We start from the raw sequence: 24,849 nt of genomic DNA, 5'->3' as shown, positions 1-24,849 counted from the left end.
ATCAATGGTATAGTTTTAAATGGAACAGGTTTACAGCCTTTCATAACAAATCATTATTCAATTACCTTAGGTAGGAAGGAGTGTCTGGTCAGATCAGAGGCCTCGATGACTTATATCTTTTCCTTAGATATAAATAATAAATAATTTTCATTAGCATCCCTCGAAGCATAAGCTACATCATACAGCGGTAATAAATAACAGCGTCAAGCTTTTCGCGTGCCTCGTGGTATACAACGCAGTATGACTTGACTTCACGTAAACTCCTTCGTCTAAGACCATATACACATAGACCCGCACCGCACCGCGCCGCACCGCACCCCTCGGCTTAGCGTAACTCATGGGTTTGCAGCGAATTTACCTCGGTGCCTGCCCCTCGACGAAGTCGAGCGCCTGCTCCGTACTCACGCAGTTAATTGTGCTGTTTTTGTTGCGGAACAGCACGCCGTAGCATCTGTCGGCCACGTGCACGATCTCCGGTCGGAACGTCGTGCAGATGAACTGTGTGCCCGCTTCGGCCGATATGGACTGCAGGAGCCCAGCTACGGCTGTTCGGTATTGCGCATCCAGGTTGGCGTCGACCTCGTCGAAGATGACCATAGGACTGGATTCTGTCTGTTGGAGGGCAAATATAAGACAGAGAGCGCAGAGACCTATTATACTTGTTAGTCTAGGGTAATATGTTAGATGGAAGATTGTGCGACTGACTCTTTTGACCACCTGAGAGCTGCTGGATGCGCTGTTGCTCGTCTGCGGTCTTAGAGTTGAACGAGACGCTGATACCGACGCCCGTGTAGTTTTCTACGCTACTCCGTTGTTCCTCGTCAGAGTCGTCAGGGTCGACTCGTCGATCGGCTCTGCGTTGAATCACTAGACGGCCATGGCCAGCAGGCACTAGACGTTGGAAGATGGTAGCAAATTCCTTGGATACTTGCTTGAATGTTCGCTCGATCGCCTCATCTTTGCGTTGATCGAGGTGAGCAACTAGCTCCTCGATTGACGCCTGTGACTGGTCGAGTTCCTTGCGACGCTTCAGTAGCTGGTCTTGTTGGTTGGTAAAGCTGTTGTATTGCTCGAAAGCTTTCTTGTTAACGTGCTTGTACTTCTTCAGGGCATCGTTAACCTTTTTTAAACGCGAGACAACCTATGATGCAGAGTTAGCTGGCCACGAACATATCTTCTTACGAAGGGTTAGACGTACGGTCTTATGATCGAACCTCTCATATTTCTCGAAGGCTTCTTCTGGCAAGACACCGAGATCTCGAATATTCTTGGCTAGCTCTGTCGCCCTTGTTGTCAACAAAGCCTTCATCTGCCTGTTCTTATCCATCCTCTTCTCCTGCTTCTTGATTTCTCTTGCAATCTCCTGTTGTTGTGTTTCCTTCTCGGCCTTTTGCTTTTCTAGGCTCGTAATTTTAGATTCGGCGGATTCAATTTGTTGATCGTTGGCCTTAATCTTGCTCTGAACCGAAGCCGTCGTCGTTTGTGCTTTCTTGAGCTCTCGCTTAGCTTCCTTTAAGTTAGTAGTACCACTGGAAGCAGTCTCGAACGCTTGACTAGTGAGCTGGTCGAGTTTGAGTTGGAGGTTTGTTCGCAGATCCAGCTCTAGTTTTCGCTTGCGACTTTCAAGCTCTCTGCGCTTATTGCTGACCTCATTCCACTCTTTTTGTAGTTCTTGAACGGTGGCACCGAGGCTCTCGAGTTGCTTCTCTTCGTTAGCTGTCAAGACCTTCTTAAAGTCCGAAGCCAGCTCGGCTTCATGTGCGCTGAGGTTATCTTGGAACTGCTTCATGTTCCTCTCGACAACATCTCGCCGTTTGATCGCAGCCTCAAGTCGATCTCTTTCACGGTCTACCTGGTTATTCTTTGCATTCAATTCTGCTCGTAGCGGTCCATAGCCATCTTCCATTTGTCGGAGTCTCTGCGCTAGCCTGCGCTCCTCGCCCAACGCGTTGGTGATCTCTTGGTCCTTTTGCTCTATCCTCTTTTGTATCTCATTTGCCCTAGACTTTAGCTGATCGTATTCTTCCCTCCACTTGTTAACAGCTCGTACGGCTTCCAAACGTGATTTTCGCGTATCGATATATCCACCCGTCATTGCACCACGCTTGTTACTGGTATCTCCATCTGGAGTAACACCATGTACACCATGGCTTCGCGCGTATTGGCTGGCAATTGTGAGGTTTGGACAAATGATTGTGTTGCCGAAGACTTGCTGAAACGCTTTTTCATATTCGGCGCTGTACTTGATCTTGCTGAGCAACGGAACTGCATCGTTAGCTCTTGGAAGGTTCGGCATCCGTGGCTTTAATCTGGAGAGTGGCATGAATGTGATTCTTCCTCCATAATTTTTCTGGAGCGTACTGGCCAGATATGTCGCAGTGTCGTCGTTATCGACCACGTAGTGAAACAAACTGGCACCAGCGACCTGTTCTACCGGCAACCGGTACGCCTCATTAACATCCAGGAGCTCAGCTAATGTACCGTACGCACCGGGGATGTCATTTTCGCGCTTCATTCGTTGTATGTATGCTATACCCCGAGAGGTAGAGCGATCCATGGTATGAGATAGTTCCCGTTCGGCATTGGCCAACTCGCCTTGAGCGTTTGCGATAATTGTCTCCAACTTGTCGTCTTCTCGGCGGAGTAGTTTTCGCTCTTCGTTGAGCTTGTCTAGGACATCTTTCGCGTTGGTGACTTCTTCGGCAAGAGCGAGTCGATCGCCACCAAATCCTTCGTTTCTCTGTCGCAGGTCCGCAATCTCGTTCTCAAGCTGTTGGATAGTAGCCTGAATAGTCTTAACTTCCTCATCAGCGTCGAGACGATTCGCCCTTTGCTGGCTCAGTGTTACGTTGAGTTCATCTATTTCTTTTCGCAACCACGCGTCCCGCTCTGCCTTGCTTTTGAATTGACTTCCCCTGGTCTGCTTTGTAAAGAGGCGCTGCCGTCCAGCTTCTGCCGAATCTAAAGTTTGTTTGATTTCTGCCTCTTTCCGTTTCGCCTTCTCAAAATCAGGAGTTAACTTCTTTAGTTCGGCCTCCCTCTGTGCTATTGTCATCTTCACTTCGTCTAGCTCTGCATCATGATGGGATCTGGCTTGTTCTTGAGCTGACATGCTGTCCGATAAACTCTTGACGACCAACTCGGCGTTCGCCATCGCCTTGGCACTTTCTCGGCGGTCTTCGTCAAGCTGCCGACGGTCTATACGAAGAAGCTCCATCTGTTGTTGAAGCTTATGTATCTCGGCGTCTAGAGTAGCGATGACTCTCATACCTGAATTATATGCCTCGCGGTTCTCGTCCGTATCCTCGATACCACCCTGACGCGATTCTTCTAATTCTTCTAGAGCCTCCTGCGTAGCGACCTGGTCCTTGTGATAATACGCATACTCTAAGCACCTACGCTCGCGATCCTTGTCCTGGTAGTCGCGTAATTCTTCCTTCTCTTCCTCCAGCTCGCTTAGACGTTCCTTAATATAATCTAGTAATTCATCGATCTTCTCCCTTTTATTATTTGTTTCCGTCATGATCTTAAGCGACTCTGCGCGGCGAGATTCGTAGACTTGAGTTCCAGCAACTTCCTTGAGTAGATTCAACCGGTCCGACTCTTTCATATTGGTGAGGGCCGTGACACGTCCCTGTGGTACGATATAGTAGGGATTCGACCTCGAAAATCCGGCGGCCTCGAGCAGATTTGCGACATCTGCCTTGGTAGAGACCTTCTTATCGACCGAGTACTCGTCCTTCTTTAGACCGATTGTACGACGTAGAACAACCTCCTTGTTTCCGGTCGGAAATCGGTCATCACTATTATCGAAGATAACTTCGACATAAGCAGACATAACTGCCGAGCCTGAGCCTTCATGTAGTAGCGCCTGGCGTTCCTCGCGATTCATTTGGGTGTATGCATCACTCAGGACGAATCGTATCGCGGCGAAAAAGTTACTCTTTCCAGAACCATTGCGACCCACGATGACATTCGTACCGGGCGAAAAGGGCTCCATGACCGTCTGGTCCTTGTAGCTGCATAGGGAATAGGCATTAGTATGGTAGAACTGAAATCCACGGGGGGTTATGATGATTTGTCAACGCGCACCTCTTAAAGCCTTGTATGATGATCTGTTTTATGTACATGGTCGCGGTAGGCGCTGCCGATCGGGCAGCTCGAATATAGTGTCAGAATTATTGTCGCAGGACAGTATTAATGTTAAAAAGAGGCTTGCGAATGTTGCGATAACATAGGCTAGGAAATGTTCATTAATGTTCGTTAAACCTCGAAACTGACACGTAAAATGTACAGCCGACGCGTTTTCGAGCGCGGTGATTTCGGGGGTGGGGGGAGTGAATCTAGGCGGGATCATTCTAAGCTGTATGTAGCTGCACGCTTTAGCGTTTGCTTAGGCAGGTTAGTAATAAACTGCCCAGTCCTGCCAGTTTGCTAGCTCCTTAATAAGTACCTAATGTAGATTGTAGACTGTGGCTTCGGTGGCTTTGCGGTCACATGTTTCAGGGATGCAGGAAGACGCTTAAGGATAGAAGATACGGGATACGGAGATCCGGTCTCGTTTCCTTGTATTAGGCTTTTCTTTCTATTTCATCTTGATCTCGATCTGATTGTTCAATGCTCGTACAATTGACGCCTAGGTTGGATATTTAGGTACTAGATATTCTGTGTGTATAATGCATATAATCTAACAGCCTTATGAACTTATTGAGTGCGGCTCCATAACTTTTCCTTACCTCGTATGTAGTCTAATAAAATACATATGAACCTCTTCAAACCCTAGGTTACCTATGTAGGTATTTAGTTGCAGTTGTTTTACCTAGGTATCCCCCCATAGGTACATACCTGGGCAATTAAGTTTCCTGATTGCTGGTGTCTAGGATGAAATACATAAAGAGTGCACATGCACGTTTCGGCACTGAATGGCCGCTAAATCGAACCAGGCCATCCTTAATATCCTTAATATCTTCAACTACAATGAAACAATATAAACGACTGGTAATCCTAATTCATACAATAGAGAATTCAATAAGAACACAAGCGGCTGTCATCGGAACTTGAATACAGGCCATTTTGTTGTGCCTTGAGATATTTTATCGCACCCTTATCTGCATCTGCAATTTTTCGCTTTCTTCACTGGCCAGATTCTTGTCTGCTCCTCGAAGTCTGATTATGTATATTATGATAGGTGGGCACTAACATAAGTAGTGGAGTATTGGTAGGCAAACGCTTTGTCCCGGCTGCCCGGCTATGCTTACCTTTTAGATCTAAAGAAGCCTTGTGTACGGAAACACGCATTCATTGGTACAGGCTGTAAAAACTCCGACTTAGGAAATCTTTGAACGAGGTTCGTCATGCATAGGTATACTATAGTCGCACATGCCTACGTACATACATACATAATTAGAGCGAGTACGGCGTTGTTATTGCCCTATGCTCATTATGTAGATTGGAGGTCTGGCTAGTCTGCTAGGTTAGTGAGATGGATATCGTGATGTGCGGTTTATTAGCTCCAAAATATGCAAATTGACTTCCACATTGGTGTTTTGATCGCCCCGTTGCAACCCCCGGCCAATTTAGTCGATCGCGCCAAGCGTGCGGCACAGAAACCGTAGGCTACCGAACCTGTCAATACCGACTGCAGGGCAGCTAGGGTCTAAGATGAAGCAGAGACGTGTGCCTGTTGACGATGATGAACATAGAGAAGCAAGTCAAACGGAGAACCATCGCCATAATAATCAGTTTTCCGTGTGTGTGTCAGTTCAGTTTAAATATTTACTTCTTCTATGTGAATATCTCCCTAAGAGCTCGGAAATGGACACGTATTTAGAAGTCAATATTTGTAGGTACGAAGGAGTTTGTAGAGGCCAAGAAACTCGTCATTCCAACAAGCCACCATGTTTTTTCAAAGAGTGGGTCTTCTACGGCTTTAGCCACTAGCGCACAGGGTAGTTGAGCTAAGGAATTAAGCGAGAAAGCACGCACTTGAACAGGTGAACTACAAAGTACAAGATACAGGAGAAGAACATGGCCGAAGATCTTAGTCGACTTCTCTTCCTAGCAGGTTTTGCATGATGTTCTCTACTTTTCTAAGAAGGTTTCGCAACTGGAAACATGGACTAGTATTTTGTGCAATGCTGTATTCTAGAGTTAAATTATCCCAAAGGGGATCTTCACAAAACGAGGTTACTTGTAGCGATCATAATGCTGTAATACAGGATAACGTTGGTAGGAATACATGTCTTTCAAAGTGAAAGGTTCAACGCGTGGACTTGAGCTTATTCAGGGCTATCAGGCTTGACTCAAGTCGACTCAGCTGCTGACAGCTGGTAGTGACTACTCAATTAGGAAAGGCGGCTATCTTATGGTTGGAGCTCAGACCAGCAGGGGCCCCCAAGGCAGATCAAAACGTGTATAAAAGTATCCATACATACAGGAATATTAAGGAAGCCGGTGCCCTCATCTGCGACGACTTGCTGCTGCTGCACATCCCGCCATATTTTTCTGACAGGCACAACAGACCCCGGCTACCCTAATCCGCCCAACCTACCTAAGCAGCCAACGTCAATCAAAGACGTGCACGCGCCACCATAGCAACTACCAAAAGGTGATAATTCTGACATCCACCTACCTATTCCGCCAATCGCCAATGGCTTAAGAAATCTTTAGAGCCTCTCTAAGGTAACTATTTCGATTGCCAAACTTCAACGGCTGCAACGACTGCGTTTTTTTAAAACACCCATATTGCGCCATAAGCATCAATACTTTATCTACAACGCAACTTATTTCAGCGTTATTTTCGGGTTGTAGTTAATGTATGCGGCTTGTTCATAAAATTTTTTTTTAATTAATTTTTTCATCGTTCGCCTATCTTACTACAACGAACGAACTTAGCTGCCGCATCGCTGATCGTTAGCATCGCGATACTACCTGCAGGGTATGTGCCTTTCCCTATTTTGACCCATATATTCTTTCATCATCCTCAGTTCCTGATTACACATTATCGTTACACACAACCTTGCATACCTCACTATTGTACATCTCTTATTAAATTTCTCATTGGACTTTAGTCTATTATTATCCACCCCGATCATTTCCCCATCCTCTACCATATACGCCATTATCGCGTATGGAAGAGACCGTGGCTTTGATTTAGTTACGGCCCCCGTCGACGTCGAGAGTGCTTTTGGGCCAATAAGAAAAAACAAGTGTTTGCTTCAAATCCATGTTTCTAAAGGAACACTGATGTTTTTTCTTTCTTATTGAGGCTTGATCACGTAGGAAAGAAGAGATGTAGCAGATGCAACAGAAGTTGTATCGGACCTAGGGTTACCTTAGTCAGGTAGCAAGTCCAATATCACAATAGCTTCTTCATCTGTACTCGACTTATAGTATATGTGCATGTTCAAGACACAAAATCCTACATCCTACTGCATCCAAATCTCAACCTATCACCTTCCCCTACACTAATGTTACCTAGATGTTTTGCTGTTTATCAAAGGATACACCATACTAATCAACACCTGCAGATCGTTATTATGAAATGAATCTCTGCCAGGTATTGGCACTGTAGCCCAGGCGTGATTTATGAAAATGGCGTCAAGGTGAGTCCTATCTACCCTCTCACACCCTGAGTTAAGGAACACAGGCTGACCCATAGAACGCATACAATACAGGCTTGACCGTCTCGTCACGTAAGTAATTATTTGTTTGTTGCTTGTCCTACCTATGTCCGATCGACAAGGGGGGTAGCTGTTATTGAAGCTCGAGTATATCCCCATTTGCCTTGTTTGTTGACACTTTAATGAACTCGGTCATGTGGCCAAAGGTCAACTAGAACAGTCAAATCAATAAGCTTTGTCAGTTATTACCTTATGTATTTAATTACTGACTCTTTGTAGAATCCTCGAGACAGGCAGTACGAAGTTAATTAAAGATACTGCCGTCAACCAATTAGCTGATTGGCAAAAACTACACCCTGAGGAACTCTTCAACCTACTATCTAGAGTTGTACCTTACCTTCGTCACAAGGACTGGGATACTCGAGCTACTGCAGCCAAGGCTCTTGGTAAAATTATCGAGAACGCTCCCTTTTACGATCCTAATGAGGATGAGGATCCTACCATAGCGAAGAAGGAAGAGGTCAGCGGTGAACCCGACTTCGTGAAAAAGGAGGAAAACGATGAGCCGCCGTTATCCTCCGATGAGTACTTCAAGCCCGAGGCGTTAGATGTCTCGATTATACTCATATATGGTCGTGAGCTGCTGAGGACCGGTAATGTGGATTACGGACTTGCGAGTCTTGACCCCCAAGCGCGGCTCGCGCATCAAAAGAAGACGCTCACGGGCCGGCTTGGGCTGTTGGGCAGACGATTCGAAGATGAGGAAGTTCCGATCACAGCTGAAAAATCAGCCAGCCCTTTCACGGCGCAGGATCCTAACCCTCCTAATGGTGTAACTCGTCAGGATACTATTACCAGTGTTGGGTCCAATCAACCAGCCGAAGAGTCCGGCTTAAGCGCTCGACAGCTAAATGTTCTTAAAAGAAAACGAAAGAGAGATGCACAAAAGGCCGCCCAAGGAAAAAGTGGGTTTGGAGACTTATCCATACGCCGTTCCTTTACAGCGGGATCAGAAGGGTTGGACGATACACCTATGCCAGATGCCGATACGAAGAAGGGCGGAAAGACGGACTACTTTAGTCTTGATCGACCAGCCGACGTCGATGAGGATACCAAGATCGTATCCGAGTTTAAAGGGCCAATTGTTACCATTAAATCAGAAATCGAGACGGAAGACGAGCTTCAAGGGTCGGAATGGCCGTACGAACGCCTGTGCGAGTTTCTCAAGATCGACATATTCGATGCGCAGTGGGAGACGCGCCATGGTGCTGCACTGGGCCTGCGAGAGATACTACGGGTACATGGTGCTGGGGCTGGCCGGCTGAGAGGGAAATCGAGAGTCGAGAATGATGCGTTTAACAGAAAGTGGCTGGATGACATGGCCTGCCGACTCTGTTGCGTGCTCATGCTGGACAGATTCACAGATTATGCCTCCGATACATCTGTCGCACCAATTCGAGAGACCGTTGGTCAGACTCTGGGCTCATTCCTGAAACATGTGCCACCGGCGTCTGTTTATAGTATTTATCGAATTTTGCTTCGAATGGTGATGCAGCAGGACCTTGGTTTGGATAGGCCAATCTGGGCTGTCTGCCATGGTGGCATGGTAGGCTTGCGATATGTTGTTGCGGTGAGAAAGGATTTGTTACTCCAGCACAACGATATGATTGATGGTATAATCCAAGCTGTCATGAAGGGTCTCGGTGACAGCGACGATGATGTCCGATCTGTCAGTGCGGCCACTTTGATCCCCATAGCCCAGGAGTTCGTCAAGCTTCGACCAGGGGCACTCGATGAACTAATCTACATTGTGTGGGAAAGTCTGTCCAGCTTAGGAGATGACCTTAGTGCTAGCACGGGTAAGATTATGGATCTATTAGCTACTCTCTGCGGCTTCCCGGAGGTCTTAGAAGCAATGAAGCATTCTGCCGAACAAGACGAAGAGAGGTCTTTTACGCTATTAGTCCCGCGACTCTATCCATTCTTACGACATACAATAACCTCGGTTCGTCTTGCCGTCTTAAAAGCTCTCATGACGTTTGTCAATCTCGGCACAGAATCCCAAGGGTGGCTTGATGGAAGAATCCTCCGATTGATATTCCAAAATATGCTCGTGGAGCGTGACCAGGAGACTCTCCGCATGTCCATGGATCTGTGGGCTGCTCTAGTTAAATGCCTGGCGAAGAATCCAGATACGCTGGCGCATGAGTTTGCCCCACATATCGATGCCCTTATGCAACTTACTCTACATCCTGTTGGCGTCTCTCGGCATCCTATACCTATGAATGGTGCGCTCTTCCTCAAGCCATCCGGAGGCACATACTCAGTACCCGGTTTCTCCCCTTCAACTGCACGTAAGGGTTCCGAGCCGGAGGGAGAGCGAGCTACGAAGAGGCGAAAGAAGTCCACCAAGGCGGACGATCCGCCTCCAACTGCTCACTCACACGATCTCGATGGCCACATGATGCAAGGAGATGTGGACCTAGTCGGGATTGACACCCTTATCCGCTCTCGTGTCTCTGCAGCTGCAGCAATGGGTTTGATCATGTCGCTTGTGCCTACGCAGCATCTGGAATCCTACGATGCCACGCTCGTCCCGGGACTAGTATCATCCTATTCATCTACTCAACTCGCGGCGTGCATAGTGATCGACGAATACGCTCGAAACTGCGTTTCATCTCAAGCCGAAACGTCGAGATATATGGGTGAATTGCAAAAGATCATAGATATGGAACGACCTTCCCAATATCGCGATCTAGTGAGTTATGTTCAGCGAGTACGTTCACAATGCCAACAGCTCATGAGTCTCTTCAGAGACCATGGAAAGGTGCCTCAACACAAACTTCCAGCTCTTCCTGTTGTTGTGCAAGGCGAGGCAGAAGCAGGCCCAGGAGCTTTTTCTCTCACCACAGCTGAGAAGTGCGTTAACGAGGATTTCGAAAGATTAAAAAGAGTCATGGTACCAGCGCAACGCTTGATTGCTAATCAGCAACTCAACGAACTTCGCGCAGCTGCGATAGAGGCGATCGAGGACGCCAAATCTATCAAAGACACGCGAGACGTTCGTATTAGAGCTGCAGCTGCCTGCGCTCTCATAGCAATGAAAGTACTCCCCAAGAAACCAAGCCCTCTAATCAAGGCTATTATGGATAGCATCAAGCTGGAGGAGAACCAGCAACTCCAGACTCGCTCCGCTGACACAATTGGCCGGCTAGTCCAATTATTCACCGAGAAAGGCCGGCGGGGCCCCGCCGACAAGGTCGTTTCTAATCTAGTCAAATTCTCCTGCGTTGAGGTTGCCGAAACGCCCGAGTTTCCGGTTCACGCAACGAAGACAAATATCATCCTATCAATGCAAAAAGAGGAAGACAGAGTTGATCATGGGCCAGACGCTGCTAAGTTTGCTCGGGAAGCTAAAGGTGCTCGCATCACCCGACGGGGAGCGAAAGAAGCTCTCGAGATTCTCTCCCGCACGTTCGGTGCAGATTTGTTTACTACAGTCCCGAGCTTGAGGGCTTTTATGGAAGAACCTTTGATGAAGGCATTTTCAGGCGAACTGCCTGCCGAAGCCAAGGACCCTGAGGATCTGTTCGGGCAAGAAATCGTAGATGCTATGTCGGTTATCCGAACCATGACACCGACGTTAGACAAAGCCCTTCACCCATTCATAATGCAACAAGTACCACTTGTCATCAAGTCACTTCATTCGGAACTATCCATATTTCGATACATGGCTGCGAAATGCTTGGCCACTATCTGCAGTGTCATCGCCGTGGAGGGCATGACTGCACTCGTGGAGAAAGTGCTGCCTTCTATTAACAACCCTATAGACCTACAGTTCCGTCAAGGCGCGATAGAAGCTATTTATCACCTGATTGCCGTCATGGGTGACGGCATTCTCCCTTACGTCATTTTCCTCATCGTGCCTGTTTTAGGTCGTATGAGCGACTCGGACAACGATATTCGCCTGATCGCGACTACATCCTTTGCTACGTTGGTTAAACTAGTACCCCTCGAGGCTGGCATCCCTGATCCACCTGGCCTCTCTGAAGAGCTACTAAAGGGTAGAGACCGCGAGAGAACATTTATCGCACAGCTCCTTGACCCTAAGAAAGTTGAGCCATTCAAAATACCAGTCGCAATCAATGCTGAGTTGCGTTCATACCAACAAGAGGGCGTCAATTGGCTTCATTTCCTAAACAGGTACCACCTCCACGGCATTCTCTGCGATGATATGGGGCTTGGAAAGACGCTTCAGACCCTTTGTATCGTCGCGAGTGATCATTACAACAGAGCAGAAGAGTTCAAAAAGACCAGTGCTCCGGACGTGCGAAAGCTCCCATCCCTTATTGTCTGCCCACCAACGCTCTCAGGACATTGGCAACAAGAGTTAAAGACGTTCGCACCTTTCCTGAGCGTCACCGCTTTCGTTGGGCCTCCTACCGAAAGAAGGGCCAAGGCAGCTCAGTTCGCATCGACCGACGTCGTCATTACTTCATATGAAGTTTGTCGCAACGATACTGATTATCTTGAGAAGCAGAGTTGGAATTACATTGTGCTCGATGAGGGTCACTTGATCAAAAATCCCAAAGCGAAAATCACCCTTGCCGTAAAGAGACTCGCCAGTAATCATCGATTAATCCTAACCGGCACGCCGATTCAGAACAACGTCCTGGAGCTCTGGTCGCTCTTTGACTTTTTAATGCCGGGGTTCCTTGGAGCCGAAAAGGTGTTCTTAGATCGATTTGCTAAGCCGATAGCCGCCAGTCGCTTCAGTAAAGCTTCTTCCAAGGAACAAGAAGCCGGAGCTCTAGCGATCGAAGCTCTACACAAACAAGTCCTACCATTCTTACTTCGTCGTTTGAAAGAGGAAGTTCTTGACGATCTTCCTCCCAAGATTCTCCAAAACTACTACTGCGATCTTAGCGACCTGCAAAGGAAATTATTCGAAGATTTCACCAAGAAACAGAGTAAGAAGCTCACGGAGGAAGCCGGTCGTGATGATAAAGAAGCCAAGCAGCACATCTTCCAAGCTTTGCAGTACATGCGAAAGCTGTGTAACTCTCCGGCACTTGTCATGACACCGAGCAACAAACTTTATGACGATACCCAGCGCTTCCTTGCGAAACAAGGAACCAGCGTAGAAGACCCGGTACACGCTCCCAAGCTAACCGCTCTCAAAGACCTGCTGGTTGATTGCGGTATTGGAATTGAAGGTACCGATTCGAACGACCCTCTCTACCAGCCAATAAAGCCGCATCGCGCGTTGATTTTCTGTCAGATGAAAGAAATGCTTGACATGGTCCAGAATACAGTATTGAAGCGCATGCTTCCTTCTGTTTCATATCTACGACTCGACGGCTCTGTCGAGGCAAATAAGCGGCAGGACATCGTTAATAAATTTAACAAGGACCCGTCATACGACTGTTTACTACTCACTACTAGCGTTGGTGGCTTAGGTCTCAACCTTACAGGAGCGGATACTGTCATTTTTGTCGAGCATGACTGGAATCCTCAACGAGATCTCCAAGCCATGGACCGTGCTCACCGAATCGGGCAGAAGAAAGTTGTCAACGTTTACCGGTTGGTTACGAGAGGCACGCTGGAAGAGAAGATTCTGAGGTAAGCACACATATCTGCGCTTAGTTTAGCACCTACTAATTGCTGGATATATAGCCTTCAAGCATTCAAGATAGATGTAGCATCTACCGTGGTGAACCAACAGAATGCCGGCTTAGTAAGTAACATCACCCATTTGCCACGCTGAAAATCGTACTAATTCGCTCTCAAGGGAACCATGGACACGGACCAAATATTAGACCTATTCAGCCTAGGTGATTCAGGACCGAGCCTGATATCAGATAAACCTCAAGGCACTATGGAAGGACGAGAGGAGGATATGGTGGATGTCGAAACAGGAGACGTGAGAGCACCAGGCAAGAAAGCATGGGCAGATGACCTAGGAGAACTCTGGGATAACCGCCAGTACGAGGAAAGCTTTGACTTAGACGGCTTTCTCAAAACGATGCAATAACGATTGCGATTTAAAGATTAATGAGAGTCCCCAGAGGGCCAAGTATCAGGAGCAGCATCGATAATAACGGCATGCCTATGGGCAAAACGTACCGGTATTATATTGTGTAGTATTGTATAATAGGAAGAACTAGCGATATAATGCATTAACTGCCCTCGCAGTAGGGCTCGACTAAATATATTGACTTCACTAGAAGATGCGTTGCTGGCTCGAAGCATATCAAGTTTGACCAATCTTTAAAGCTGAAAAGCAGGTTAGATTTACTCAAGATTATATTTAATTTTAAGAGACTACCTAAGGCACACATGTCTTCTGGGATATTGTTTGTAGGCCAGCCTGTCTAGTGACTTTTTGGACGGCCCCACCTTTGGTACATACTACCATATTAGGCAAAATTCCCGGAAGCGCTCGCTCTGCCCCGCGCCGAACCTCCGGCTTCGCTAATATTCTCCAGCCGGACAACAACGCGGCTTGCTAGCTTCCGAATACATTGCATCCGGAGTTTCCCAAGCAGCCCGGATGAGAAATCACAGATCAGTAGGTACCTAGTTTGTGTAAGCACCTATGCAATATCCCGAAAATCTTTTTTGATACACTTAATTCAATATTCATTTCAGATCCTATTTTCTGTAAAACCATAAATTTCCATGGAATCATTCTTGATCCCAGGAAGAATTCAGCTTGAAATCGACGCAGACCATCGCCGGATCCCAGATGAAAGCAGGTGCGTATTAGCCCTAATATGCCTGTAGCTCTAGCATTGCCTCCTATCTGCAAACCATCGCGAAACTCCTCCCTATTGAACTTCTTTGCTTGCCTAGCACAAGCACCATGCCCTCTTCCTCTCCCTCTCCCCCCCAAACCCTAACCCTCGCCCTACCTTCGCAACCGCAGCACATATATATACCTCGATCAGATATTCAGCGGTCCATTCACATCATCCACCGCACTGACTGCCACCCTGATCTTGTCAAACCCCAGCCTTGTATTCATATCGTGTGTGTACATCTCCGCAGCATACAGCGCCTTAGGAATTCTCGCCGCCTTTTCTGCTTCCCTGTGAATTGGCACCGCATGTTCCGCCCACCAATCGTCATCTACTGGCCATCGGATCTCCTCCTTGACCCTCGAGTGATTTAGGAACAGGGTGCCGGCGTGCTCGTTGGCTAGCCCTCTCTCTGTGAATATGGTTAGTGGTAGGCGATATAGTTCGGTTTCACCGCTAAGAGCGCCTACTTGCTCGTGGGACATGGCGGGGATGGAGCCATCGCTCTCTTCGGGTGCCTGTTGGGGTGTTTCTGTGGTCCCTCGCGTCATGAATTCGCACTCCACGATGTAGAGAGCTAGTTTAGGCCTATTGGGAGACCACTTTTTGAGCGCCCGCTCCTTCTTGGTGAGGTCGTGCTGGAGATCCACAAGGCGCCTCTCCACCCACAGAATGCGCTCTTCGCCGTTGGTTAGCGTGAGCTCGACTTTGAGTAACTTGGATGGGGTATACACATAGGCGAGTCTCCGGGTTACGGCGGTCATGCCACCTTCGATGTTATCGTGATGTGTTATTTTGTCCAGTTCGGCATTGGCTTGTTCACGATTTACAAACAATCCAGGCAGCTCCTGGGGGTCGTTCTGGTTGGTCCTAGAGAATAATACATATTTCCATTTGTATGAATAGGAACCTTTTCCATCTACCCCGGCTTCTGTAGACACGCCGCCACGTTTATATTCCGACGTAATAGGTGCTGCGTCAGCGGATTGGTCTTGGTCTGTGACGACCGGCTCTGCGATAGTCGGGTTAGCGATTAGAATGTTTGCAGCGGCAGGGACATTCGTAGCAACAAGGACAGGGGAATTCGCAGCAGAACTGTCACTGCTTTCGGCCTCAGGAAGTATGCTTGATCGCGGATGACGATCAAAGTGAATAGGTATCCTGTTTTGCAACTCTGTGACGATGGTAAGGTTCTGATGTGGTGACATCGTTCGGCCTGGTTGGTTAGGTGTATTAATCCAGAACGGCAATTCTCAGCTCCTTAAGCCTCTAATATCTGCCTTGTGTCTACTATGGATCAACGCTAGATCGCAGGAACACTTCGGGATGGAAGGGGAGGTGGGAGGTGGATGTGTGTTAACTCTCCGGTGGCTAAGATTGCACCGGCGGTTCGAGCGGGTGTTTTTTTATATGGATTTCTAGGGGAGGTTCTTTTTTTTGTTCGTTGAACGAGTTAGAGAATTTTCTAATATTAAAATGCGTTGATTGGAGCTGGACTGAGTCTCTTGTAGTCTCGCTATATCTTGTCGAGCATTGACTAGGCCACCTTGAACACCAGCTACTTGCGCCTAGATGTCCCGGAGCAAGTCCAGCACGACATTGTGCTGGAAGGCTAGCACGTTCGCAAACCGAGGAGCTTGCTCGTGTATAATTCTAAATGCTTCGTTAATTTGTTCTAAATCACGTTGTAATTGATCGTTGTCCATGGTGTAGAGCAAGAAGCATGGAAACAACCTCGTTACCCCGCGAGGAGCTCTAGGATAACTCTGGAAACCTACGGCTATACATACTGAAAGTCCGGATGTCTTGGAATCTTGACAGATGTGCTGTGTTGTAATTTAGGGGAAATGTGTCTTGGGTTTCAGAAATACCAGGTCGAAGCAGTTATGGTTATATATCAAAAGGCACTGCTCTAAAAACTTTACAATACAAACTGGGTAGAACGACCTGTAAGACGAGTAGGTATGAAGTCACGAACTGGGAAGGATATTCGCAGGGGAGGCACGATTAGTTGCTATTGCTAGATTATGAGGGTTGTGGGTATCTATGAGCATGAGACTACTTCTAGCTAAGAATGAACAAAACAACCTGACTACCAGTAGGTACCTACTTGGTCTTGGATCTTGCCTTAAACGATCTCAGAGGATCGCTCTTACGACCAGTTATCCGCCTACCCCTGCCTTTTGAAACTCGGCTTTTCCTCCCCTTCCCATCAAGCACCTTCTTGAATGGTACGAATCCAACCTCGTTAGGGGTAATTGCTTTCTTCCCATCCTTTGGCAATAGGTAATCGGGGACATGTTTGAGATGGGGCTGGCTTCTTGTTGTGCGAAGTTCAACGTCATGGCGAAGATGACGGACTTCCAAAGGATTCTCCTCGAAGTGGCGCTTCAAACTTTCGCTCTTGAGTAACTCTTGCTTGAGCTCTCGTAGTCGCGCTTCTCTAATAGCTACTTTTGTAACGGCTCTTAGGGCATCGTTCATTCGGTAGCGGAATGCCTCTACGGCCTTCATGTCGAAGTTATAAGGTTTGACTTCGTGACCTCTCTTAGCCTGCTGCTTGATAATCCTAGATAACACCTTCTCGTCATTTTCTGCTGTCTCGATGCTAGTAGGCATGTGCTTCCGGAATTTGTCTTTGGGGACAACAAAGGATAATGCCATGCCCGTTTGCCCCGCACGCGCGGTCCGCCCTATCCTGTGCAGATACGAGCGAGATGATAGTGGCAGATCAAAATTTATGACAACTGCAACATTCTTGAAATCAATTCCTCGAGATATTCCGTAATTTTTATCGCGTCGTGAAGATTTGCGTTTTTTAGAGGTCGGAACAATAGCCTTGCTCTGTTCGCTGTTTTCCGGCGTCTCACTGGTAGCATCCTCACGAGCATTACTAGAGGTCCCCTCACTGGTCGATTCAAGTTGGTCCTTTTCCTCGCCTACCACCTCGTTTTCGTCGGAGGCAATGATAATGTTGTAAACTCCCCTGTTGAACTCCTCGACAGCATGGATTCGACAATTAACTGGTAGCTCAGAATTCAAGAGACAACTCCGGATTCCGAATTGCTCAAAGAACAATTTGAGTCGATAGCATCGGTCAACATCACTGACAAATATAATTGCCTTGCCTTTAACCAATTCTAACTTTACCATGCAATAAATAAGGAGAAACTTTTCGTCCTCGCCGCACCTATACATCCGTTAGCATTGCGATTCAAGATAGGAGATGCGCAGCCATACTTGACAACAAATTGCGAAACACCACCTCCATCTTCATTAGGCTCAACCAGATCCAGAACTGTGGGATTTCGACAGAAAAGCCCCTTTAGGGTGTCAACTTCCGGCGTGAGCGTCGCACTCATGAGAGTTGTCTGCAACCCTTTTGGTAGCGAAGATGCGACATTTTGTAGATCTTCATCGTAACCGTATGATAATACAAGGTCTGCCTCGTCTAAGACTAAGTGTGTAAGTTTATCCACGGACAGTGCGGAATTTTTGATGTTGTGCCATGTTCTGGCGGGTGTCGCAACCACTATATCAGCTGAATCTGAGAGGACGGCGCGCTGGGCAGCATCAGAAAGTTTGTCAGACAGCTTGGAGACCTTAATCTCTCTAGAGCAATACGAAGTGAGAGATTCCAGTACTTTGGCGACTTGTGTTACCAATTCGTTCGTTGGGACTAGGATAAGAGCGGCCGTATATGAATCCGATGAGGTCTAGCCTGGAATCAGTCCCATCTTGTCATATCTAATCTGATCTGAAGCAGGTTATGTTCATTCATACCTGTTTGCGCTTGAGGATAGCTTGGAGGATAGGTAGGGTATAAGCGGCAGTCTTCCCCGAGCCTGTCTTAGCCTTTGCCAGCACATCACAACCGTCGATAGCCAGCGGTATGGCCTTGCTTTGAACCAAGGTTGGCGTATGCCAGTTCTGGCGGGCTGTGGCTTGAAGGAGTCTGCTGTCGAGGCCGAAATCTGCGAATGTGGCGGTCATACCGGCGCTCGGGGTTTCAGCGTTGGCGGTTGAGACCGGCGCATCATTCTCGTCTAACTTGCGCTTCATGATGTTGGATTCACGGTAGCAAATAAGAGATTTTGAAGTTGGAATAGTTGGAACAGTTGATGTCTGCAGTGATAGCCCATCCACTTCAATAAAGTAGATAGATGGTCTAAGTGGGCTTAGAAAAATAATTCCTTATCTTATCATCAAGTACGGAACTTGGAACAACTATTTTACCTTGGACTCTTCTGGGACCTACCTACCTCGTACCAAAGTACCTAATCTAATGCCATTTTGCTTACATAAAAACTATGGAACTTTTACCTAAGCGAGTACATTAATAAGTTAGGTACATTGATACTTGTAGGTAGTTCATTTCAATCGCTGTCCTTAGCAAAACCCTTCCCCTTTTACCAATGTCCCTTTTACCGATGTGGAGCGCAATATTGCGTACTGCGTAATCATTCTCCGGCAGTTGAGATTGGATTGCTACATAGGGGTCCAGGCAGACAGGGTAAACAGTCTTGTCATTATTGGATGAATGCGCAAAGCCCACGCGCCTCTCCAACCCCCCAAGCCGATTCGAAGAATTTCATCCCCAATTCACGCCTTTCTAAAGTCGACTAGACGAACCAAGCTTTTGTGTCGACGTTCTTGGCACCGGCTGGCTCGTTAGGCTTGTTCCAATTGGTCAATACCGTGGTCGCCGCACCACTAAAGCCAAGAGTTTTGGCCAAGAGAACCCCTACGACTTTGGCTTCAATATAATTGGTGTGATTTTATCTGTGCTTCTCAACTCTCTTACATACGCTGCCGTTACATATGGTAACACCATCTGTACGCCAGCGGATAGTAACACTTTGCCTTGCTCGCCGCAGAGCGAGTACCTGGCCGTTTGATGGTTTCAAGTTTCATCGGTTCGGTGTAAGAATTTGCCAATCCATGAAGTTGGACATTTTATTCCGGGTACGAATTACTATCGCTATGAGGTTAGGTTGATATGATACGGTATGCTATGCTATGCTATGCTATGCTATGATATGATATGCTATGCTATGATATGATATAATACGTATAGTATCGATTGCGCAGTATCGATTGCGCACACTGTATATAGTAGTCCTATTGGGGCCTCAATCTCGAGTGACGAGGCTTGAACGAGGGTGCCACAGCAATTTCTTGTCGATTGGCAGATTGGACATCTTATCGCAACCCTAGGCGAACTAAACGATGTGAGGCTTCTTTTCCCGTGGGGTTTCAAGGATTTCGATAAGATCTACATACTAGGTTAGGTAGGTTACTACATAGTACATAGGTGCGATTGACTAGGCCGTCCCTGTTATTATAGCCTATCCCTTGTTGAGAAGGCCCGTAACCAGAGATGATGTTAAGATTCATCTCCGAGAGCCTTGACATTAACTTTAAGCTTCGAGGCTTTATTGTATCTTGCCTAGCTGGGATTTTGATAACTCAAGATTTGATAGATATCGACCTCTTCGCTTCATCATGCAGACATACTACGTACAAGAAACTGCAACGGCCAAACTGACTTACAGTAAATGACTTACAGTAAACGCCAAGCGCATATTATTAATAGTATATCTCTTCGTATTGTTTCCGTCTTGTCTTAGCTATTTCCAGAAGCGATGATCTCTGATAGGACTCTTCTTGGCACTGGTATCTTCTGGGGAGCCGAGACGGGTGCTCCTTGAGAAGAAACCCTGACATATTGGCAACTGGTTTGTTTCTGTTTCAACACGTTATTGTTTGTTTGCCCATCGCTAGGATAATAAATCCATATATGGTATAATTCATCACGTGCTGCACTTCCAAGTTCATCGAGCGGCGGTTTCATCTCTGGTCAGTGCTGAAACTGTGGCAAAGGGACTATGTTTCTACATACGATAACCCCAGACTCGCGTATGAGATCGATCACTAGGTAACGACACTAACGAACCGCACCCCGTGAGGCATTTTCGTAGCCGCGGTCTTTGGCTGTTTCTTGGCTAAATGTTACCATTGAATTATATCGAGGTAGCCGCAACGGTCGACTCGAAACAGATCGACATTATATCACGGACCTTTTGTCAGAGAGGCCCCTACCACCAATACGACACTTACTTAGCTTATGATAGGCCAATTCATCTGATATCAAAGCTTCGTTGTGGATGGAAAATTTAGCAGCTACTTTCATGACAAGCTTCAGATTGCCGCCTCGGGCTAAATAAGGTAACTCTGCTATTTCCTAGCTTGTTTGTGGATCATGTTCCTTGCAAAATGGTGTCTCCCGGGGCTGCTTCAGAGTTATAGCCAAGGGGTTTCGCTATGGTCGCCGGTGCCGTTTTCCTTTCCGCCCGTTGGAGAGTTGTATAAGTAGAGACTCATCCTCAACTCTTCGGAATAGAGTTTTGGTCTGTCACTCTCGCCACCTTCATCCTCTCTTCCCTCCCTCGCCTTCCGCAGATCTCTTTTTCCTTCCTCCTTTTTTTAATTTATTCTCTTCAATACAGCTGGGCTGTACAAAGGGTCATAATGGCACCCAATTTCAAGAAGATTAAGGTGTTCAGCCATAAGAAGGAGACAGCTCCGTCTAACTATATCGACTCTACACTCGATGGGTCTTCAACCGAACATGACCTAGAGGCGGGTAGTTTCTTGACTGAGGCTCAAAGGAATAATGCGGTCAACAATAACAATCACGGCGACAACCCGTACTTAGACGAGTACAAAGCGTGAGTACCTCAGCAGAAATGTATTTGATATCGACTAACTTATTTATTAGTTTGATTCGTTATGTTGATACGTACAGAGATCCCCATGCGGAAGTGGGGGAGGAAGACTTTTCCGAACAAGAACAGAAGAGGCCATGGTGGGCATTCTGGAGGGGTGGCAAGAGTGGCTATGCTCGCGCGTCTCTGAGTGACTTTGAGACGCCGAGTGACTGGTTGAACACAGACATCAGAGAGGGTCTCTCATCGATGGAAGTCGAACGGAGACGGAAATTCTCTGGGTGGAATGAGTTGTCTTCTGAGAAGGAGAACATGTTGATCAAGTTCATCGGTTTCTTCCGCGGTCCTGTCCTATACGGTTCGTGCTGCGTTGCTAACTGTCCTTACGTGTTCATCAACTGACAAACTCGATAGTGATGGAAGTTGCAGTTATCATTGCTCTGGCTATGGAAGACTGGCTCGATGGCGGTATCATTATTGGTATTCTGCTGCTGAACGCTGTCGTCGGTTGGTACCAAGAAAAGCAGGCTGCCGACGTTGTCGCCAGTCTGAAGGGAGATATTGCCATGAAGGCACGTGTCGTCCGCGACGGCCAGGAGAAGGAGATCAGAGCCAGGGAGCTAGTACCAGGTGACATCGTAAGTTATTTTTCACCATCCCTCCTTGAGCTCAATCAAGAAGCTAATTATGTTAGATTATCATTGAAGAAGGCTATGTCGTTGCGGGTGACGCTCGTCTTATCTGCGAATACGACAACCCCAACGGACAGGCTCAGTACCAAGCGGAACTTTCAGCTCAAGATGTCACATCGCCGCGCCGGGAGAAATTTGAAGAAGCTGAAGAGGAGGGAACTCCCCATGTGGGCCACGCAATCGTTGCCACCGACCAGAGTGCTATCACCGGTGAATCCCTTGCTGTTGAGAAGTACATGACCGATACCGTTTACTACACTACTGGTTGCAAGCGTGGCAAGGCATACGCCGTGGTCACCTCTGGCGCACAGGCTTCGTTCGTGGGAAAGACTGCTAGCCTCGTTCAAGGAGCTAAGGACTCTGGTCACTTCAAGGCTATCATGGACTCTATCGGTAGTACTCTGCTCGTTTTGGTCGTCTTCTGGATCCTCACTGCATGGATTGGTGGATTCTACCGCAACCTCCACATCGTCTCTCCAGAAGAAAGCTCAAACAACCTGTTGACCTACGCGCTAATTCTACTAATCATCGGTGTCCCCGTTGGTTTGCCCGTCGTTACCACCACTACCTTGGCTGTTGGTGCCGCATACCTCGCTAAGGAAAAGGCCATCGTACAGAAGCTGACAGCTATCGAGTCGCTCGCTGGTGTCGACATTCTCTGCTCCGATAAGACTGGTACTCTAACGGCCAATCAGCTTTCCGTCCGAGAACCTTTTGTGATGGAAGGTGTTGACATCAACTGGATGATGGCTGTTGCTGCTTTGGCTTCGTCTCACAACATCAAATCCCTCGACCCCATCGACAAAATCACTATTCTTACTCTTAACCGTTATCCTAAGGCGAAGGAGATGATTAGCGAGGGCTGGAAGACTGAGAAATTCACCCCTTTCGACCCTGTTTCTAAAAGGATTACTGCTATATGCACTCACAACGGGTAAGTAAATATTCCATTGAATGTACCAACTTTGTCTGGTTATCCCTTTCTATAAAGGATACTATACTAACTGCGCACCCAGTGTACGATATACTTGCGCAAAAGGTGCGCCCAAAGCTGTACTGGCATTGACGAACTGCGACGAACAACAAACTGCCCTCTTTAAGGAAAAGGCCACTGAATTTGCTCGCCGTGGCTTCCGTTCCCTTGCTGTTGCTGTTCAGGAGGAAGATGGCCCATGGGAAATGCTCGGCATGATCTCTCTTTTCGACCCTCCCCGTTCCGACACTGCTCAGACTATCGCTGAGGCTCAAGCTCTTGGTCTCTCTGTCAAGATGCTTACTGGTGACGCTATCGCTATTGCTAAGGAGACTTGCCGCATGCTTGCTCTAGGCACGAAAGTCTACAACTCTGACAAGCTACTACACAGTGATATGGCTGGTACCGCGATCCATGACCTCTGCGAGAGGGCTGATGGCTTTGCAGAGGTATTCCCCGAACACAAATACCAGGTAGTTGAAATGCTTCAACAACGAGGTCACTTGACGGCTATGACTGGTGATGGTGTCAACGACGCCCCGTCATTGAAGAAATCGGATTGTGGTATCGCCGTCGAAGGCGCTACTGAGGCTGCCCAGGCCGCTGCTGACATCGTGTTCCTCGCGCCAGGCCTCAGCACTATCGTCTCAGCTATCAAGATCTCCCGGCAAATCTTCCAGCGCATGAAGGCTTACATCCAATACCGTATTGCCCTCTGCTTGCATCTTGAGATCTACTTGGTTACCACTATGATCATCATCAACGAGACTATCCGTGCGGACCTAATTGTTTTCTTGGCTCTATTCGCTGACTTGGCTACGATTGCTGTTGCTTACGATACTGCTCACTACGAAAAGCGACCGGTGGAGTGGCAACTACCTAAGATCTGGATCATAAGTGTTGTCCTCGGCACTCTACTTGCTCTCGGTACCTGGATCCTTCGCGGCACGCTCTGGCTCCCCGGTGGCGTTATCCAGGAATACGGCAGCGTGCAAGAAATCATCTTCCTTCAGGTATCGCTCACAGAGAACTGGCTCATCTTCGTCACGCGTGGCTTTGAGACATATCCTTCGTGGCAACTAGTCAGCGCGATTTTCGGTGTCGATATCCTTGCGTCTCTCTTCGCTGCCTATGGTTGGTTCTCGGGTGGCCAGGGCGAGCCCTCCAGCATAATGTCGTTCTCTTCTAAGCTATCTGAGAACGGCTCCACGGATATCTTGACCATCGTTGTCGTCTGGATATACTCAATTGCATGTGTCATCGTCATTGCCATCGTCTACCAGATGATGACTCGTATGCAGAGTCTCAACGACCTCGGCCGAAAGAAGAGATCGGCCCAAGATACCATGATGGAGAACATCCTTACACATCTAAGTAAGGTTGCGCTAGAGCATGAGAGGGATGAGAAGGGTGACCGCTTTTACATTGCACAGAAGCAAGTGGTCGAGGAAGAGGAATAGAAATAATGGCGAATTAATGTATGAAAATAATTGTATTCTTTTATAGTGTCCTATACGGCGTCTTTGCAGGTGCATCTGATACCAACAGTCTTTACAGGAAGAAGATTAAATAAAACTTCCTTTTTTTTCTTTCTCTCTCAATCTTGCTTATCTAGCGGTCTACCATCTGCAGCTAGTTGTTTTTTGCTCAAAGTGATGTATTTTACCCCTGATTGAAGTTATCGTTGTTGTACTGATTTGTCTTCTCCTATCCCCTATTCTTGAGTAAAATTAGACTCATAGCCTCAACCAAACATGAGATATCTAAATACGAGCTGTAGATGAATGTTGTGTGCACATGCAAATTTGAACATTTAAATGAATCTTTTTTTTTTTTTTTCAATCGCGCAACATGTTCCTTATAGAGTTGCATACATACATACATCTATGTCGTGTACCTACATGAATGCATTGCATGTAGGTATCCGCGAACTCGACTATCTTGCCTAAGAGATGCAGAAAGCTTGTATGTATGTATGTACTATGTATGTACCTACCTGCTATACTTTACTAATCTATTGATATTGTTTACTAC

The 24,849-nt window shown here is 47.2% G+C and overlaps 5 protein-coding genes across 5 annotated transcripts; 2 read left to right on the top strand and 3 right to left on the bottom strand.

The window, feature by feature from the left end:
- Window positions 1-70: 70 nt before the first annotated feature.
- On the bottom strand, window positions 71-4,392 carry F4813DRAFT_345200 (RecF/RecN/SMC protein). The gene is made up of 4 exons (XM_049241744.1): window positions 4,093-4,392; window positions 1,199-4,019; window positions 706-1,141; window positions 71-650 (listed from the first exon to the last, which is right to left on the bottom strand). Exons 1-4 carry the CDS (start codon window positions 4,128-4,130, stop codon window positions 355-357), a joined length of 3,591 nt encoding a protein of 1,196 aa, XP_049103617.1. The 5' UTR covers window positions 4,131-4,392; the 3' UTR covers window positions 71-354.
- Window positions 4,393-7,526: 3,134 nt separating this feature from the next.
- F4813DRAFT_167754 (uncharacterized protein) lies at window positions 7,527-13,853 on the top strand. The gene is made up of 5 exons (XM_049239150.1): window positions 7,527-7,604; window positions 7,677-7,694; window positions 7,902-13,244; window positions 13,299-13,359; window positions 13,414-13,853. Exons 1-5 carry the CDS (start codon window positions 7,588-7,590, stop codon window positions 13,654-13,656), a joined length of 5,682 nt encoding a protein of 1,893 aa, XP_049103616.1. The 5' UTR covers window positions 7,527-7,587; the 3' UTR covers window positions 13,657-13,853.
- A 715-nt stretch (window positions 13,854-14,568) lies between these two features.
- On the bottom strand, window positions 14,569-15,630 carry F4813DRAFT_398246 (uncharacterized protein; the record flags this gene model as incomplete). Its single annotated transcript, XM_049248025.1, has 1 exon — window positions 14,569-15,630. The coding sequence occupies one exon, from the start codon at window positions 15,628-15,630 to the stop codon at window positions 14,569-14,571; it is 1,062 nt and encodes a 353-aa protein (XP_049103615.1).
- Window positions 15,631-16,411: 781 nt separating this feature from the next.
- On the bottom strand, window positions 16,412-18,600 carry F4813DRAFT_345195 (DEAD-domain-containing protein). The gene is made up of 3 exons (XM_049241743.1): window positions 18,206-18,600; window positions 17,663-18,138; window positions 16,412-17,612 (listed from the first exon to the last, which is right to left on the bottom strand). The coding sequence occupies exons 1-3, from the start codon at window positions 18,482-18,484 to the stop codon at window positions 16,529-16,531; spliced, it is 1,839 nt and encodes a 612-aa protein (XP_049103614.1). The 5' UTR covers window positions 18,485-18,600; the 3' UTR covers window positions 16,412-16,528.
- A 2,353-nt stretch (window positions 18,601-20,953) lies between these two features.
- On the top strand, window positions 20,954-24,275 carry F4813DRAFT_398245 (plasma membrane H+-ATPase; the record flags this gene model as incomplete). The annotated part of the gene is made up of 5 exons (XM_049248024.1): window positions 20,954-21,153; window positions 21,204-21,508; window positions 21,565-21,788; window positions 21,845-22,776; window positions 22,859-24,275. The coding sequence occupies 5 exons, from the start codon at window positions 20,954-20,956 to the stop codon at window positions 24,273-24,275; spliced, it is 3,078 nt and encodes a 1,025-aa protein (XP_049103613.1).
- Between the last annotated feature and the right edge of the window lie 574 nt (window positions 24,276-24,849).

This window comes from Daldinia decipiens (genome assembly GCF_022478715.1).
Source record: "Daldinia decipiens strain CBS 113046 unplaced genomic scaffold F4813scaffold_3, whole genome shotgun sequence".
Taxonomy (NCBI): domain Eukaryota; kingdom Fungi; phylum Ascomycota; class Sordariomycetes; order Xylariales; family Hypoxylaceae; genus Daldinia; species Daldinia decipiens.
The sequence above is the reverse complement of the archived record's forward strand: the minus strand, read 5'-3'. Positions and strand labels throughout refer to the sequence as shown.

Coding starts and splice junctions, on each gene's coding strand:
- F4813DRAFT_345200 (XM_049241744.1), bottom strand. CDS start 4,130: ATGTACATAAAACAGATCATCATACAAGGCTTTAAGAG. Junction 4,020..4,092: donor ATCATACAAGGCTTTAAGAG/GTGCGCGTTGAC, acceptor TTCCCTATGCAG/CTACAAGGACCAGACGGTCA. Junction 651..705: donor GCTCTCAGGTGGTCAAAAGA/GTCAGTCGCACA, acceptor CAAGTATAATAG/GTCTCTGCGCTCTCTGTCTT.
- F4813DRAFT_167754 (XM_049239150.1), top strand. Junction 13,245..13,298: donor CTGGAAGAGAAGATTCTGAG/GTAAGCACACAT, acceptor CTGGATATATAG/CCTTCAAGCATTCAAGATAG. Junction 13,360..13,413: donor ACCAACAGAATGCCGGCTTA/GTAAGTAACATC, acceptor TTCGCTCTCAAG/GGAACCATGGACACGGACCA.
- F4813DRAFT_345195 (XM_049241743.1), bottom strand. CDS start 18,484: ATGAAGCGCAAGTTAGACGAGAATGATGCGCCGGTCTCAACCGCCAAC. Junction 18,139..18,205: donor CTATCCTCAAGCGCAAACAG/GTATGAATGAAC, acceptor ATTCCAGGCTAG/ACCTCATCGGATTCATATAC. Junction 17,613..17,662: donor GTTTCGCAATTTGTTGTCAA/GTATGGCTGCGC, acceptor ACGGATGTATAG/GTGCGGCGAGGACGAAAAGT.